Source organism: Etheostoma spectabile, chromosome 11 (assembly GCF_008692095.1).
Source record: "Etheostoma spectabile isolate EspeVRDwgs_2016 chromosome 11, UIUC_Espe_1.0, whole genome shotgun sequence".
Classification (NCBI taxonomy): Eukaryota; Metazoa; Chordata; class Actinopteri; order Perciformes; family Percidae; genus Etheostoma; species Etheostoma spectabile.
The window spans coordinates 24,100,273-24,117,652 of NC_045743.1; the positions used below are offsets into that span (position 1 = coordinate 24,100,273).

At 43.2% G+C, this 17,380-nt stretch overlaps 1 protein-coding gene across 1 annotated transcript in view; it reads left to right on the forward strand.

Moving 5' to 3' along the window:
- rrp1 (ribosomal RNA processing 1) overlaps nucleotides 1–16,760 on the forward strand; it is a 29,155-nt gene extending 12,395 nt beyond the window's left edge. Inside the window, exons 13-16 of the mRNA XM_032529940.1 lie at nucleotides 2,880–4,285; nucleotides 4,389–4,553; nucleotides 15,205–15,271; nucleotides 16,359–16,760. Of these exons, the coding sequence (XP_032385831.1) occupies nucleotides 2,880–4,285; nucleotides 4,389–4,553; nucleotides 15,205–15,271; nucleotides 16,359–16,570 (1,850 nt within the window). The 3' untranslated portion in view covers nucleotides 16,571–16,760. The remainder of the gene's footprint in view (nucleotides 1–2,879; nucleotides 4,286–4,388; nucleotides 4,554–15,204; nucleotides 15,272–16,358) is intronic.
- The last annotated feature ends 620 nt before the right edge of the window (nucleotides 16,761–17,380 follow it).

Here is a 17,380-nt window from a genome sequence, read left to right on the forward strand (position 1 = left end):
CGTTGTCCTTTTACATGATTATTACCGGCTGACCCTTCCCCTTCAAGACAGGTAGCCATGTGGACAGCGTGTGTGTGTGACGTCAGTCCGACAGGGTTTCTTATGGGAAGTGAGGCTCTCCGTGTGTAGAAAAGTACCTAACCCTAACCCAGTGAAGCTACATTAGTCAGTGTTTTATGTTCGCTGCAAATACACTAAATCACCTCATTAATGCAACATGATTACGTCTCCTGGCCATTTCCCTCCGCAGAAAGCTGCTACCAGCCAGGCTAAAGCAAATATAGTTAGCCTAAAGAACAAGCAGAAAGCTGCTACCAGCCAGGCTAAAGCAAATATAGTTAGCCTAAAAAACAAGCAGAAAGCTGCTACCAGCTAGGCTAAAGCTAATATAGTTAGCCTAAAGAAACAAGCAGAAAGCTGCTACCAGCCAGGCTAAAGCAAATATAGTTAGCCTAAAGAACAAGCAGAAAGCTGCTACCAGCCAGGCTAAAGCAAATATAGTTAGCCTAAAGAACAAGCAGAAAGCTGCTACCCTCCAGGCTAAAGCTAATATAGTTAGCCTAAAGAAACAAGCAGAAAGCTGCTACCAGCCAGGCTAAAGCTAATATAGTTAGCCTAAAGAAACAAGCAGAAAGCTGCTACCAGCCAGGCTAAAGCTAATATAGTTAGCCTAAAGAAACAAGCAGAAAGCTGCTACCAGCTAGGCTAAAGCTAATATAGTTAGCCTAAAGAACAAGCAGAAAGCTGCTACCAGCCAGGCTAAAGCAAATATAGTTAGCCTAAAGAACAAGCAGAAAGCTGCTACCAGCCAGGCTAAAGCAAATATAGTTAGCCTAAAGAACAAGCAGAAAGCTGCTACCAGCCAGGCTAAAGCTAATATAGTTAGCCTAAAGAAACTAGCAGAAAGCTGCTACCATCTAGGCTAAAGCTAATATAGTTAGCCTAAAGATCAAGCAGAAAGCTGCTACCAGCCAGGCTAAAGCAAATATAGTTAGCCTAAAGAACAAGCAGAAAGCTGCTACCAGCCAGGCTAAAGCAAATATAGTTAGCCTAAAGAACAAGCAGAAAGCTGCTACCCTCCAGGCTAAAGCTAATATAGTTAGCCTAAAGAAACAAGCAGAAAGCTGCTACCAGCTAGGCTAAAGCTAATATAGTTAGCCTAAAGAAACAAGCAGAAAGCTGCTACCAGCTAGGCTAAAGCTAACATACTTAGCCTAAAGAAACAAGCAGAAAGCTGTTACCAGCCAGGCTAAAGCTAATATAGTTAGCCTAAAGAAACAAGGGGTCCGTCGGTCCCAACTAACGTTACGGTTCGGAGCCGCGACACTGGAAACATAACACTAATCTACTACAGAAGTCTGTGTCTGATCTAACGTCATTTCCACTGATTTAATTCTTCTTGGATACACAGTTTGTTGCTAGTGTGCGTGACATGCAGGTCTGATCAATTTATCAAACTAACGAGCTGGCCCCGCTAGTCGACTACAACCTGAAATTTAGAGGAAGCAACATGCAGTCACTGTCATACACGTTACCCTGTATTGATTATTATATGAATACAATGGTGTCCTGCTAGTCAACCAGCGTACTTCTACCTAATTTCCCTCTCCAAAATCACTTCAGAAGAGTAAGGTTAGTCACAGCTTACTTGCTTTGGTGTTTGTAAAGCATTAGTTTAAGAAAGAATGGTTCACATTAGAAAAGATCCTTTTTCATTTTTTTCTTCTATGTAGCTGCACTCCCCTACAAAATCACTGCAGTAGTCGAGAATGATTTATTATTTCCAAATAGGTATTTATGTCATCTTTTACATTTTTTTTCTTTTTTCATATCGCAATATATATTGCAGGAGAACAATGCAAGACAATGTACGTTTTTTTTATTCCAATATCGTGCAGGCCTGACGTGACTCGGTCTGGTAGTATCGACGTAATTCAGCCGGTACCCAAAAAAGTACAGATTTTGGTACCTAACTCTAATGCTGGCACACTTGCACACCACAGAAACACCAATATTAATAATCTGGTGTAGAAACTGTAAGGATATGGTATACCTTTTATATTAAAGTCATAGTAATTATTTTTCCTTTTTGCACGACCTGTGTGAGTTCCACCATCTTTGGCTTCAAAGCTGACTCCTGCTTGTTAAACTGATTGAGGGTGAGTGCAGAGAAACGTTTTACACTCTAGCAGCCCTCTTTTGTCTCTCTGCTGCTGCACTCTCTTTGATTGGATTTATTTTATTAAGTGGACCACTTACAACAAGTCATGCAGCTGCGTCAGCCTCAACCAAGGTCTCCAACCGTGGCACCGAAAGATGACTTTTCCAGACTTAATTCCGCCTGCAAGGCTCTGATAGGCTCAGATGTTTTCAGACCTTAGCAACACCTGTAATTGGACACTGTAAGAACTTTTCCAGCTCTGACACCATGCTTTTGCCATATTAAATCAAGAACTTCAAAGTTGCAAAATTACATAAAACATCAGGTGAGTTGCATCTGTGTTGCGTAAGATGTGGCTGACTGATTGGATTGTGTGACAATTTCAGAGTGAGTATTGCCTGGGCCGGCATATGTGCAAGCATAATGTTCTATGTAGGGCTCTTGAGTCGGAGGAAACCCTACTGGGACATTTTAGCATCACTTAAAGATTTCCTTTGTTTTTCGACCAACTAGAGTTATCCCAAGTAGAAATGACAATTCTTCCTCCTCAGATAAAACTGACCTCCAGACAACAGTTGGTACCTTTTAATTCTTAAATGTCCTACATCTTCATTGTTTTTTTTTTAATTTCTTTTAATTATTTTTTTTAGAAATAAAGAAATTAACTATATTTTTGTCTCCTTGCACTCCATTTAATCATGTCTCTCTCCTTCTTCAGGGAAGAAAAAGGAGGCATCCACGCTCAACAAGCAAAACGAGGAGTTGGTGAAAGATGACAAGGAACCAGCTGACCTGACTGCAAATAATGAAACCAAGAAGAAGAGGAGGAAGAGGAAGAAGAAAAAGAAGGCAGGGGAGGGTGGAAGTGCAGGTGGTGAGGAAATTGCAGCGAGGTCTGAACAGGGTCAAATTAAAGAGACTGAAGAAGGTGTGGAGTGTTCACAAACAGAAGATTTAGGAAAGGAAGCACAGACAAAGCAAAGCTCCATCTCATCTGTAGAAGTGAGCGAGGCAGCTACTCCCGAGGGCCAGAGGGCAACTCTGCTCGTCTCTGAAGTAAAGAAACCGCCTACGGTTACAGTCACTGAAGAAACAAGCCTACCCACGCTTGCTGACAAGGACCAATCTGAACAGTTCTCAAAGAGGGAGGCTTCTGAGCTCAAACCTTTGGCGGCAGAAGAGCAGCAGACTGGTGTCCAACCGGAGCCAGATACGTCCTCTAATGCTGATACTGCTCTCTCTGGGAAGAAGAAGAAAAAGAAGGGCCTGAAGGCTAAGTCCCAAACAGATGAGACTGTGGCCAAATCGCAGCTCAACACAGAAGCAGAGGTCATACCAGTAAGTAGTGAGGAGTCGGCTGAAAAGAAGGCACCAGACATTGATGCTACAACCCCAGCCAAGAAGAAAAAGAAGAACCTGAATGCAGAGAAGAATCTCAAAGAGGTTGAGGTTGAAACACAAGTTGGTGGTGTCGGCACAGAAGTAGATTTCCCATTAATACATTGTGAGGATCCAAGCACCAGACTCGAGAGGCCATCTGATTCTACGGCCACGTGCAATAAGAAGAGTAAGAAAAAGAACCTCATTGCTGACATAGCAGCACAGGTTGAGGCTGAGGCCCAGTTCGAGGTAGAGGGAAAGCCCACAGACGCCGAAATCACATCAGTGCCACTTAAAAAGAAGACAAAGAAAAAAGGCAAGCAGGTGGATGCAAGCCTCGAAGCTTTACCTGCTGCAGATGAAAGCGCTGTAACCCTTCTGAAGAAGAAAAGGAAAAAGACTCAAAAAGAATCTGAGACTTTAGCTGCAGCGTTGGATACTGAGGAACTGCAGTGTGAGGTCAGCATGACAACGCCAGCAAAGAAGAAGAAGAAGAAGAAGTTGGCGGCAGCCCAAGTGGACGAGAAAGATCCCACCCAGTTGCCGGTGGTTGGCATTGTTGATGCAGAGCCCCCTTTGGATGAAATAGTCTCTTCCTCTAGGAAAGAGGTCAAGAAGAAGAGGAAGATCCCTGTGGTCTTTGAGTACGAGGCCGACGAGCTGGAGGCTGCTGCACAGGAGGCTACATCTATCAACGGCCTCGCACAAGAAGAAACTGTTGCCAAGAAGTTAAAACCAGACAGGGTGAGTGTTTAATGAGGTTAAATGGTTCTAAGGAGATGAGACTGATCATGACTATCGGATAAAACAGAAACATCAGAAACTTTGAATCTGTCTCCGTTTTCAGGATGTTGACAAGCGATCTACACCTCTGTCCACTAAAAAGTCAACAAAGAAGCTGAAGACAACCTCATCGTCTGACTTCATCACATTTCAGAGCAAAGCTACAGTCCCAACACCACTCTTTTGCAAAACCAAGGGGCGCCCCAGCACCCCGCTGTCCAGCAAGAAGGTAAAAGTAAACAGTCAGAACTACTCAAATGTGTAATCTGGATACTTAAGACTCCACTATGTTCACCAGCTAGCTGCTACCTTTGTGTGCTGAGCAGGTAGTGTACAATACTCCTGCTGCTGGAAGTGAACACCCCTCACATTACACTCATTTGATCTATTGTTAATGTGGAGCTTTTTTAAGATTGTTATTGGGCTTTTTATGCATTTGTATTTGATAGTACAGATAGACAGGAAGGGGGGGAGATGGGGGATGACATGTAGGACCTGGTTAGCTAGGTGTCGACCCTTGAAAATGTTTTGTGAGAAACACATTTGTCAGGCTTAAAATGAATACACATTTTCTTTACATGAAAACCCTTCTCAGTATAGCTTATGTTGATGATACTTTGGTGACTGTTAAATTAGCTTCCGACTAATGCTCCCGATTCGGCGGTTAAAGGATAAATTTAGGAGATTGCTGAGTGACCAATCATCCTACTGGTTGTTTTTTTTGCACCTCTTACTGTTGTGTGAGCGTGACATTTTAGGTTAAGCATTAAAGCTGGTTATAAAATCTGAAACTGTAAGATTTCTGAAAGCTTTATCCTGTTTTTGAAAAGGCAAAAAAGGGAGATTTCAGATTTTTTTTCACATGTAGACCACATCCCCAACAACTACAGACTCAACTCCAATCTCCTTCTTTCTGTCCAAAATTGTGCACATAACTCTGCGAACCATTTCAGACACCATTTCTGATTTTTGTATCACTGGCACTGCCCTCTCCTGATTTAAATCATACTTTTCTGACCACCACCAGTTTATTAGTATTAATAAATCCAACTCTAACACAGCCCCAGTCTCTCAAGGTGTCCCCCAAGGTTTAGTGCTCGGGCCCTTCCTCTTCATCCCCTACATGCTTCCCCATGGGCACATCACATCCCCACATGGCCTCCAATTTCACACTTATGCCGACTACACCCAGCTCTACATATCCACCAAATCCATTACTGCCGCCACTCACTCCACCCTTACAAGCTGCCTCGCGAATATAAAAACCTGGATGCAACTTCCTCAAAACCCTAAACCCTGAATCCCTCAACAGATCCTCCCTCTGCATCGATGACTCCACTGTTACTGCTTCCACACACACCTTTAACCTTGGTGTAGTCTTTGATTAAGCTCTTTTTGAACGCCACATTAACCAAATTACAAAAACTTCCTTCAATCTCAAACATATTACCCACCTTAGCCCCTCCATCTCCCGCTGAAACGTTTATCCATGCTTTCATCACCTCAAGACTGGATTACTTCAACAGCATCTTGTACAGTACAGGTACTGCGCATCCACCAAAAACCTCACTACAATACATCCGAAATCTCCCCATTCTGCTCACTCACCCCCCAACCAGAGATCACATCCTCCGTTAGTTAGGGTCCAAATCCAGTACAGAATTCTTCTCATCACCTGCAAAGCCCTCCACAACCTCGCCCCCTCCTACCTCCCTGACGTGCTCCTACCCGTAACCCCAGGTGTCCTGACGATTAACTCCTCACCCCTCTCACCTGGTGACATGGGCTGCCCCCTCTCTCTGGAACTCTTTCCCACAACACCTCAGACATTCTCCTTCAGGACCCTCCTATTTAAATCTGCTTTTAATCTGTGCTTGTTTGTTATTTCTCGTAGCTATAGTTGTATTAAGTATAATTGCACTGTTTTTGTTTTGTTTTCATATGGAGTGCCTTTGAGTACTCTTTAAAAGGGTTATAAAAATAAATGTATTATTATTGGACCCACTATACCTAAATTTGTCAAACCGAGAGTACATAATCCCAGATTTGCTAAAGTTTCCTTAAAACAGTTTCAGATTTTTTGAAACCTTTTATTGTTTTTGTGAAAATATAAATAATAAAAAGCATTCTTTGCTGAGCCTATATTGAGCTAATGGCTCATTTGGACTAGTTGGCGGTGTACAAACACAAAATAAGGTGTCATGGAGGGATATTTGGAGGGACATAGAAAATCCGAATGGCTTGACCTAGTCTAGTCAGGGCATGCTGGCTTAGTGTGTTTCATGTTGGCCAAGCCAGGCTGAGGAGGCAACTGGGTGAGGCCAGGTGTTAGTAATTCAGATTAATGCTGCTTCAACAGACCACAGAGTCGATAACAGACCTAATGATGCAGGAATAGAGAACAGTAAGGGGTAATTCAAAAAATAAATGATCCCCAATTTAAGTTATGTTTCCCTTAACTTTACCCTTAACTGCCGAATCGGACGCTGCGAATGGAAAGCTAACGTCAGAGCTGTGATACTTTGCCCACCTGATAAACTCACTTTTTGTATTTACTTGCCGTCCACTTAAGTGGGAAAAGTTCTCTAGTGTTGCTTTAATGCATTTTAAAAACGCTATTAGTGTCATTTTAATTAGCAGATTAAACATTGACTCATCAGACTGACCGGTTACAATAATGAATGCAAAGAAATGTCTTTGTACACACACTGTCAAGTCCTCCCCTCGTTCAGCACCCAAAGGACACGTGTACAACTCAAAACTTTCAATTCAAAAACTCTTTTATTCTTCTGGCTCGTTCGGTGATTGTCCCCCCCCCCCCCCCCCACCCCCCCCCCCCCCCCCCCCCCCCCCCCCCCCCCCCCCCCCCCCCCCCCCCCACCCCCCCCCCCCCCCCCTCCCCCCCCCCCCCCCCCCCCCCCCCCCCCCCATAGCCTTATCGAGATTAGTGTTTTTGTTGTAGATCAGGTTGTAAACCTTTTAGACAGAACCAAAATTTAACATGAAAATCATTTCACACATTTCACACATTTCCTCAAAATAAACTAATGTTTGCATAAACCCATTCAACACAAAATTTTAAGTCAATTAAATCAATCTATTCAGCAGTTAAACAATATGAAAATTAGTAAACATTTCACCGACCATTGGCGTCTCTGGGCTGAGCTTTGTGGGTGAACTTGAAGTGTCTTCTCTCTGCAGTTTGTGTTACTGACTGACTGAGCACCTCCATGTCTTACCAGGTGCTCCTAATCAGTGATGACTGATCAGGTGCACAGCAGCTGTTCAGGTGCACTGCTGCTGGTGCACTCTGGGAAGTGAAGTTCTATGGGGCAATTTTCTTAAAATGAGATTCAGCTTAACACCTCCCACTTGAGCTCCTGGTTTCTCACAAGCCAGAGAGGTCACTCAAACCCTTCATACTTCTGTTTGTTCTTCAGTGGGAAGTAAGATGACAAGACGTCGAACATCTCTGTGAAGAATTGTGGCTGGGATTTTAGTTCGAAGGCTCTTGGTTCTTTCACTGTTTGCTCTTGTGGTGTGAACAGGATAGCTGGGAACAGTCTTCACAAGCACATCTCTTACGATGCCTTTGTTGTCAGCATTGACATCAACCACTCTAGCCAGCCTGTACTGTCCTCTCAGGGCATTTTGGTCAGCTAACCAGACCACATCTCCAACGGCAACATTTCGTTCTTTGGTGTGCCATTTGTTCCTTATGAACAAATTAGGTCCAGCCAATTGGCTCCACTTCTTCCAGAAATTGCTCACCTCTGCTTCAATACGTTTTAGTCTTTTGTAAGGGTAGCCGTCAAACTGAAAATCTCCAGTGTCACCCTTTAGATTGGCACGTCCCAAAAGCAGAGAATTCGGGGTGATGTACTCTACACAGTCTTCTCTGCTTTGAGTTCTTGCATCGATGGGTCTCTCATTCGCAAGGTTGGCTGCCATGTAGAGAAAGGTTTGGAATTCTCCCCATGTGAAAACACCATCTCCACCGAGGTTACTCAATGCCCGCTTTACTATCTTGACAGCTGCTTCTGCTGCACCATTCCTATGGGGAGAGTCAGCAGGGTGGATCATCCACGACCATTCTGTACCATGCTTGGCAGCTTTGTCCTCAAGTTCAGACTTGTTTAGTTGGTTGAGGAATTTGTGAAGCTTCTCCAGCGCAGGTCTGGCTCCCACAAAGTTTGTGCCAGGGTCTGACCAGAGTTTCCTGGGATGTCCTCTCAGTGAAGTGAACCTTTGATAGGCTAGCAGAAATCCTTCAGATGACATGTCACTCACCACTTCTGTGTGTATGGCTCGGGAAGCCATACAGCAGAAGACTATCCCCCATACTCTGAGTCTAGTTCTCTTCTTGACCTCATCTTTTACTTCATAAGGGCCGAACAGGTCCATGGTTGTGAATTCAAAAGGTGCAGCTGGACCTGTTCGCTCTGGAGGCAGGTCAGCCATGATTTGTTGACACAGTTTTGCCTTGTTTTTCCTGCAGACCACACAGCTGTCTACAATTTTCTTAGCAAGTCTACGGCCTTTTATTACCCAGGCTTTCTTCCTCATCCGGAGAAGGGTTCCTGCCACTCCCTCGTGATTTGCTTTGTGGGATTCCCGTGCCAGCAGTGTAGACACCCATGCTTCAAATGGTAAAACTGGCACTGTGCTCTTATCTTCATTGAACGTCTGAATCCTACCTCCGCAAACTAGCAGTCCAGAGTTTGAATCTTTGTATACCGCCAATCTGCTAAGAGTCGTGTCTGAGAAAACTGTACTGTCCTGCTGCGGAGAGGTCTGTTATGCATCTTCCTGGTCTTTGACAGTAATCACAGATTGCTTGGGTGATCTTACCTCCCACTCTGACTGTTTAGGGGCCTTATACTTCCTCTTTAGCCACTGCTTGGCAGCTAGACAAACCCAGGCAACGACTCTCACCAGTTGGGACAGGCTACTAAATCTTCTTACTTCCACAAGATCTTTAACCCAGCCAGTGGGTCTCCGTCCTAGAAGAGTTGGGTTAATTCCCTCTTGAGATTCACTCTTTGGACTTTCCTGAGTGCCTTCCTGCTGACTCCTTCTTGCTTGAGCTCTTCTTAATGCACACGAGAATGCCTTCCTCTGGAGCCTGTTTACACTCTCCCTGGCCTGAGCTGCAACCTCACCAGCTGATTTTATAGGCCACTCCTCCACTGGCAACTTCAGGAAATCCGGTCCAGTTTGCCATGTGGAATTTTCCTCCAAATCTCCAGGAGCGCCCCCTCTTGTTATGATGTCATCTATGTTTAGATCTCCACGGATCCACCACCAGTCTTGCATTAGTCCAGCCTTCTGGATTTCTCCCACTCTATTTGCGAAGAAGGTTTTGTACCCATAACTGACTCTTTGAATGGCTCCCAAGACAGTTTGACTGTCAAGTAGATGGAACCATCTCTCAATCTTCATTTGAGCATGTTTTTCCACATACTTTCTGATCCTGGCTGCAAAGACAGCACCACACATTTCAGCTTTTACAGCTTCTCCCTTTTGATCTAGGGGTGTCAGTTTGGCTTTTGATTCAACTAAACGAACCTCAGTGCCTTGATTCGTCTCCCATCGTAAGTACATCACAGCGCCATAGGCTTTGTCACTTCCATCTGAGAACGTAATGCCCCAAGGTTTCCCTTCCCAGCCAGCTGGTGTGAGGCTTCTGTGGAATCTCACCTGTCCAAGCTGCACATATTCTTCGAAAAGCTGTATGGCTTCTTCTCTGAGGCCTTCTGAGAGAGGTTGGTCCCAGGTTTCTTGGGTTAGTTTTCCACCCCCTCCCTCCTGAAATGCTTTTCTGACAAGAATCGCTCCTTTCTGTTTGGCAGGTGTAACTAAGCCAATTGGGTCGTACAGTCCAGCCACTTGGCTTAAGAGAGCCCTCCTAGTCAGTGGTTTAGGTGTCCCAGTTCTCACCTCCTCTTTGAGAAGATCTTTTCCAACTCTCATCTTCTTTTTCCTTCTGGAAAAGTTAACTGAGGTTAACATGTACAACTTGTCTTCATCCGCTTGGTAGCCAATACCCAAGGCTTTGTTGTCTACGCCCCTCATTTGATTTGGAAGAATCCAGGTTCTGCTTTGTATCTCTGTTAGGACATCTGTCTCATTTCCTTGCCTCCCACTTTGCCCTGACCGGACCCATGGTTTGAGGAAGAAACCTCCAGCTTTCAAGATCTCTTCCACATTTGCTGTGATCTTGTTAAGTTTACTTAAGTCATTTTGGGAGGTTAAGAGGTCATCCACATAACTGTCCTCTTCAATGACTCTACGTTCATCCTCCAAGTGAAAGTTGGGCAGGCTTGCTGTTTCCCTCATACCAACTGAGCAATGCAACCAGCAGGTCTGTCCCCCATGTTGACTCTTGTAATTGCATATTCACGTATCTCTTCATCTGGGTTGTCCCTCCAGAGGAACCTGTGAAGATGCTTCTCACGCTCCTCCAGCCATACAGAGTTGTACATCTTTTTGATGTCTCCTAGAGCTGCATACGTCCCTTCTCTGAACCTCAGCAGGACAGCTCTGATAGGGTTGAGGACGTCTGGTCCCTTCAGAAGAAGATCATTCATACACACACCTTTGTATTTCTGGCTGCTATTCCATACAATACGAACTGGTGTTGTCATAGAATGAGGATTTGGTGCCACCAGGTGGCTCACGTACCACACTGGTCCGTTCCACTCGTCCATGATTTTGTTGGTGAGTTTTATGGCTACGCCTCGTTCGACCATTTCGTGGATCTGGGTAGCATATGCAACTTTCCAGTCTGGCTCTCTGCTTAGTTGTTTTTCCATCCTTAAGAAACAAGCTTGGATTGCACCTTTGTTGTTTGGGAGAGAAGCAGGATCTACCGTCCAAGGATACTTTGCATCCCAATGCAGAGCTGGTGTGTGAGCATCACCCTTCTTGTAGGTGAGGCCTCCTTTAATTACCTCTAGCTCTCGCTCCTCTGCCAGGGTCATTTCTTTTCCTCCTGGTGGACAGTTTCCACATCGGCATCCTCCACATCTTGGCTCACATGCAGCTCCGATGCTGTCCCAGCGCCACCACTCCAGAAACTCACGATTACTGGCAGCTGCAAATCTGGTCTTAGCCACATCCTCCTGCTGTAGCTGGGCTTTGTCAGTAGTAGGACTTATGATCTCTTGGTATTTGACAGCAGCTGTCCTCATGGAGCGAGCAAAGTGTGTCTTTGACTCATATACTGCAACTTCCACCTCTTCAAATAGATCGGGATGTGCTCCACCCACCGTCTTCCCCAATGGGCCCTCCCACAAGACGAGGTCTCCAATGATTTTTATTCTCTGTGGAGCGAGTCTTCCCTCTCTGTGGCTAATCAGAAGTTCAACCTCTTCTGGTCTTTCCAATTCTTCAAGTTTGACTTCCGGGAAAAACGTTTTCAACTTTTCTGGTTTAATTACTTGGTGTACTCTGGCGATTTCGTCCAAGCCGTAGCAGACCATTTCATGAGCTCTCTCTGTTCCTTTAGGTGTCTTGACTCTAACTTTCAGGAGATACCTTTGTGTTCTCACCTTCATGGTCATACCACCAACTCCATGCACAACTAAGGTTATCGTCTCATGTCTTAACCTCAGTCTTTCTGCAGCCTTATGGGTTATGTAGTTTGTATCTGAAGCGAGGTCAATTAAAGTCCCTATCTTCTGCCCTGCATTTGCAGTGACTTGCATCAACATCATAATGACAGGAAGTTCAGGGAGTCCATTTCTTTGCAGTAGCTCAGACTGGCCTGAAGCATCGAATGTCCCTGCGATTTTGCTGGTGTTGGTGAAAGCCTTTCTGCATCGATCTGCCATTTCTGGAGAAAGTTCAGACAAGAATCCCTCTTGTTCCTCTGTTAGTTTGCTTTCACCTTTGCTGTTTCTTGCACTCTCTCTCTTTTCACCTCTTCTGACTTCTCCTTTTGGGCAGAGGAAAAAATGGTGGTCCGGGGCACCACCTTCCCTTTTACAGTCTTCATTTCTGCATAAGAAAGTGTCTCTGCAGTATCCATCTGCATCATGGCATCCGAGACATTTTCTGCATGCTCCTAGCTTTCTCAGTACAGCCTTCTTTTCAGGTAGCTTAAGTTTTTTGAACTTTCTACAGAAGAAAATCTTGTTGTTGTGCCCACTTTCACCACAGACACCACACACCTCACCGAAGTCTCCTTTCTTTGTGGTTCTTGTTGAGGCAGTCTTTCTGTCATACTTCTTCTCTGACCAATCTGATTTATCCAACTTCTCCACAGTTCTGAGCTGTTCAAGTCTCTCTAGTATTTCTTCTTGACCTCTAGGACTTCAAGAGCATGTCAAGTGGTTGTCTGATTGACTTTGTTTCTGGGTTCGACCATGAACTCACCCGTCCTTTAATAAGTCAGCAACTTGCTTTCAATGGTTTTAATTACCAGTGGGTTCTTTTAGCTCCAGAGTTTCCTAACTCGTGAGGTCTCAGGGCCTTCTCCACTGTCTGTATGAGGTCAATGACTTTTCTTGGCTGGTTCCCTTCACATGTGGCATCTTCTCAAGCTCTTCAAGGATTTCCACTATGATGTGATTTGTTGCCATTCTGTTCTCCAGGACTCTGAACATGTAGCGTGGTGTAGGTTGAAAGTCTGAGGTCTCTTGAGATTTGTCATCCACACTCTCCAGTTGAATTTTCTTCACTTCTATTGATCCGATGGCTCTCCCTGCTTCTGCAGGCTTCCCGTCTTTCCATCTGTTGTATTCTCTCTTGGTTCCATTGAATAGGTAGAGAGGTTGGCTTGATTCTAATATTGGTGTGGCTGTGCCGTTGGGGTAATGGTCACTCCTGTGCCTTGCACATTGATGGTCCGTGCAGTGACAAATTCCACTTTCCTTAACTCAAGCCTGTTGTGAAATGCTCGTACATCCTTGACTCTTCCATCTAATTCCTCCTTTAATTCAACAGGGATCCATCTCTCCCATGTTAACATTGCTGAGATGGCCTCTTTTCTTCTGTTTTCCAAGAGAGCGAGGTGCACTTCAAAGCCCTCTAAATTGGCACTTTCCACAGGTACATCAGCCGCTTTCTCATTGGCTTTTTCTGCTTCCAGAATTGCCCCAAGAAGTTCACTTCTTCCATACCTCGACCACAGGTTTGTTTGAACAATGTCTCTTATTTCCACCAACTTCGCTTCACCTTCCGTTACAGCTCTGTTAACGTCGGCCTTTAGCTGTTCATCAAGACCAGCTTCCTTCTCCTCAGTCTTAATGTCTGCTTCCAGTCCGAGCCTGTAGTCATCGTTTGCATCAAGCATCTTTCTGAAACAGTCTGAAAGCTTAGTGAATTCTTCCTTTAACTCCACTTGAAGCATGCTACTTGCTTCTCTTGAAATTAAGTTGGCTTGTCTGGTGAAGCTGCTTTTTGCCTTGGTCCTCTCCTTTTTTAGCTGCTGGACCGACTTCCCCAGGACATCTTCCGCCATCTTGACTTCCTCTGCGTCAACGACTTATTTCTGGATCTGAAGCCGTTTATCCTCAGGGCCAGGCCGCTCCGCTTGGTTTACAACTGTCAAGTCCTCCCCTCGTTCAGCACCCAAAGGACACGTGTACAACTCAAACTTTCAATTCAAACTCTTTTATTCTTATCTGGCTCGTTCAGGTGATTGGTCTGCCAGTGGATTAGTTGTTGATTTGTTGTAGATCAGGTTGTAAACCTTTTAAGACAGAACCAAAATTTAACATGAAAATCATTTCAACCATTTCACACATTTCCTCAAAATAACTAATGTTTGCAAACCCATTCAACACAAATTTTAAGTCAATTAAATCAATCTTTCAGCAGTTAAACAATATGAAAATAATAAACTTTCACCGACCATTGGCGTCTCTGGGCTGAGCTTTGTGGGTGAACTTGAAGTGTCTTCTCTCTGCAGTTTGTGTTACTGACTGACTGAGCACCTCCATGTCTTACCAGGTGCTCCTAATCAGTGATGACTGATCAGGTGCACAGCAGCTGTTCAGGTGCACTGCTGCTGGTGCACTCTGGGAAGTGAAGTTCTATGGGGCAATTTTCTTAAAATGAGATTCAGCTTAACACCCCACAAACACAAACACACACACACACACACAACCACACACACATTGTACTATATCCCTTGTGTTGTCTTCACTTCCGGGACCCTCTCGTAACCCGCGGGTCAAATTGACCCGTGACTTATTTAGGGTTTTAAAAACAATTCTGAAATAAAAATTTTACTTCATAATCTATTACCAAATCTTGTCTATCTCAATTTCAAACAATTGAGATAGCATACTGTATATGTTTAGGGAATGCAATAAGTCTCTACTAGAACACAATTAAAAATGGAAGTGGGTTCGTTTTTTGTCATAAGGTTATAATTCATGTTAAAAATTCACTATGGAAAAAACATAAGTGGTCATATCCAGAATAATTTTCTGAATTGAGTCAGGAATACATGTTTATCAAAGAAAATAAGATAAGGCCGTTGATTTTCAGGTAGAAAAACTGACTTGTAACTTTTTCTTCTTGTAAAAATTTGAAATTGGTCAATTTGACCCGAATACCATACAAGGGTTAAACATATGAAAATATGCCCCTCAGCCATCAGAGTACAGAATGGTTAGTGTAGAAGCTACAAAGAACTACGGGGGCACAGTAAGTTGTATTGTAGCATTCTCCGCAGAAGAAAGTCTCCAGCCCCTCCCTGTGGTCAGGTTGAGTGAAAGATTTTGTCCTTTCAGATTCTCTCTCGCTATATATCTATTTCTCAGGAAACCTGAAATTTCTGTCTAGCATAGAATAAATCAAAACTATTGTTTCCTTCCTTGTGCAGCTCAGTCGTTCCCTGATGGTAAAACTCTGTTTTTATTCCACAGAAGAGTCAAACTCCCAAATCAGAATCCAAGAAGGTGACCTTTGGTCTCAAGAATAACAAGACCGCTGGTAAGAAATCAATATTAAAGCTGTATTCAATGTAGATTAAAAAATAAAATAGGATCACTTGTTAAGTCCAAATGTTCCGGAAGAGTTCAGAGCAGACTGTCTACACTTCATGTTTCAGGCTGTGGAAATGAGTGGAAATAGCTCTTTGGATAGATTTCATTTTGTTGTCTTGAGTACCTCAAGTCAATCAACAGAAAATGAATTGGCAACAATTTAGATGACTTTATTGTTTAAGTAATTTTGTTTAAAAAAAAAAAAATCCGTTTTTGGTTTTAGACGATTGGGCGGACAAAAGCGTTCGATACATTTGAAGCCGTCACCTTGGACTCTGGATATTGTGATGGGCATTTTCCATTTTTTTTGTATAAAAGAAAAAAAATTCAACCAAGGGAATAATTTAATTGAAAGGAAATTGAGAATGAACATTTAGCGCCTTTAGTTGCAGCCTATTCAAAACCTCAACCTCCATCAAATTAACACAACTGTGATAATCACGTGAAGTTAATTTTTCTTTTTTGAAATCCATCAGAATTACTTATGACAAATTAATGAATAAATGTTATGAGTGATGGTGTTGCATAGTCTGTCCATCAGAGGACGCTCTACAACGTCCCTGTTGGCAACACTGATTTTTTTGGCAATTTGTATTTTTATACATTTTAGTTATCAGAACTTTCATATATTTTGATGTTCCTCAGTTCTGTTGTGACAATAAAACAAATGTATTATATTAGTGAGAACTCATAAATAACAAATGTCTCATGTTAAGGAAATCTGTTTATTTTTTTCCGCGTTTCTGGATTATATAAAAATATATTTTGGATTTTGGATACAAATGTTTTGAATCGGTATCGGCCTTAAAAAGGCTGTATCGGTCGGCCTCTGCTCACTCAGTTACCATAGTAACACACATGCAGGTGGTATTCTCAACTGCTTTTCCAAAGTCAAGAATGACCTTTAAACCCTGAGCTTAGTAGTATTTTAGCTGTTTGTTGTGGTTCTCTAATAATAATAATAATAATGTTCTAAATCCTTTGCATGTCTTGGTAACGGTGTTGCCTGTACTGTTTATCTTGTCATGGTGCAGAGTTCAGGAAGACCGATCGCAGCCTTCTGCTGAGTCCAGATGGGCCGTCCCGAGTGCCCTTTGACCCAAAGCAGAAACCCAAGTTTGGGGTCTTGAAGTCTCCGCCCACACCACTGTCTGCCAGAAAGACCCCCAAGGCCAACAGGAAGACCGGCTCCAATACTCCAAAGAGCACACCTAAAGGACGGCCCACAGCAGCAGACTTCTTCTAACCGCCCAGGCTGACAGACTGTAGATACACATGTAATGCTCTCTGTGAACTCGTGAATAGACTGATACAATTACATCCTCTTTTGGAGAAATACATCTATAGAAGTATTTTTATGGTTCAGATGATCAGTGTTGCTTTTTGCCTCTTTGAGTGGCTTGACGTTTTAATAAAGTTACTCCTATTTCCAATGTAATCGTGTGTGTGCGTGTGTGCGCGCGCGAAACAACATACTATTCAACATTTATCCTCTTCTATAAAAAAACAAAAAGCATTGATCATTGACAAAAAACATTTTAAATACAAAATAGTAATAGTTGTACTTTTTATGTTTTATTTATGCACCGTTTTCATTTCTTTTTATTGAAAGTGTGTGTGTGTGTATTTTGGGTAAGATCTTAAGGAGCAAACAAGAATAAATCAAAGTGTATTCCTTTTTACAAAGTTTAGACATAAAGTACAGGCCAAAAGTTTGGACACATCTCATTCAATGCATTTCCTTTAATTTTCATGACATTGTAGATTATCACTGAAGGCATCAAAACTATAGAAGAACACATGGAATTATGTACTTAACAAAAAAGTGTGAAATTGAATGAAAAAGGTGTGTCCAAACTTTCGGCCTGTACTGTACGTCTGAGCGTAAAACCGCGAATAGTAATGTGTACCTCTGTATAAATTAGTCATTTTTATTGTGATAAATGTGCTGCTCAGACAGGATCAGGCACTGGTGGGAACACCACTTCTTCTATTTGGACTAGTGCCATGCCCGTTCACATCATAGATTAGACTTTATTCATCCCACGACGGGGAA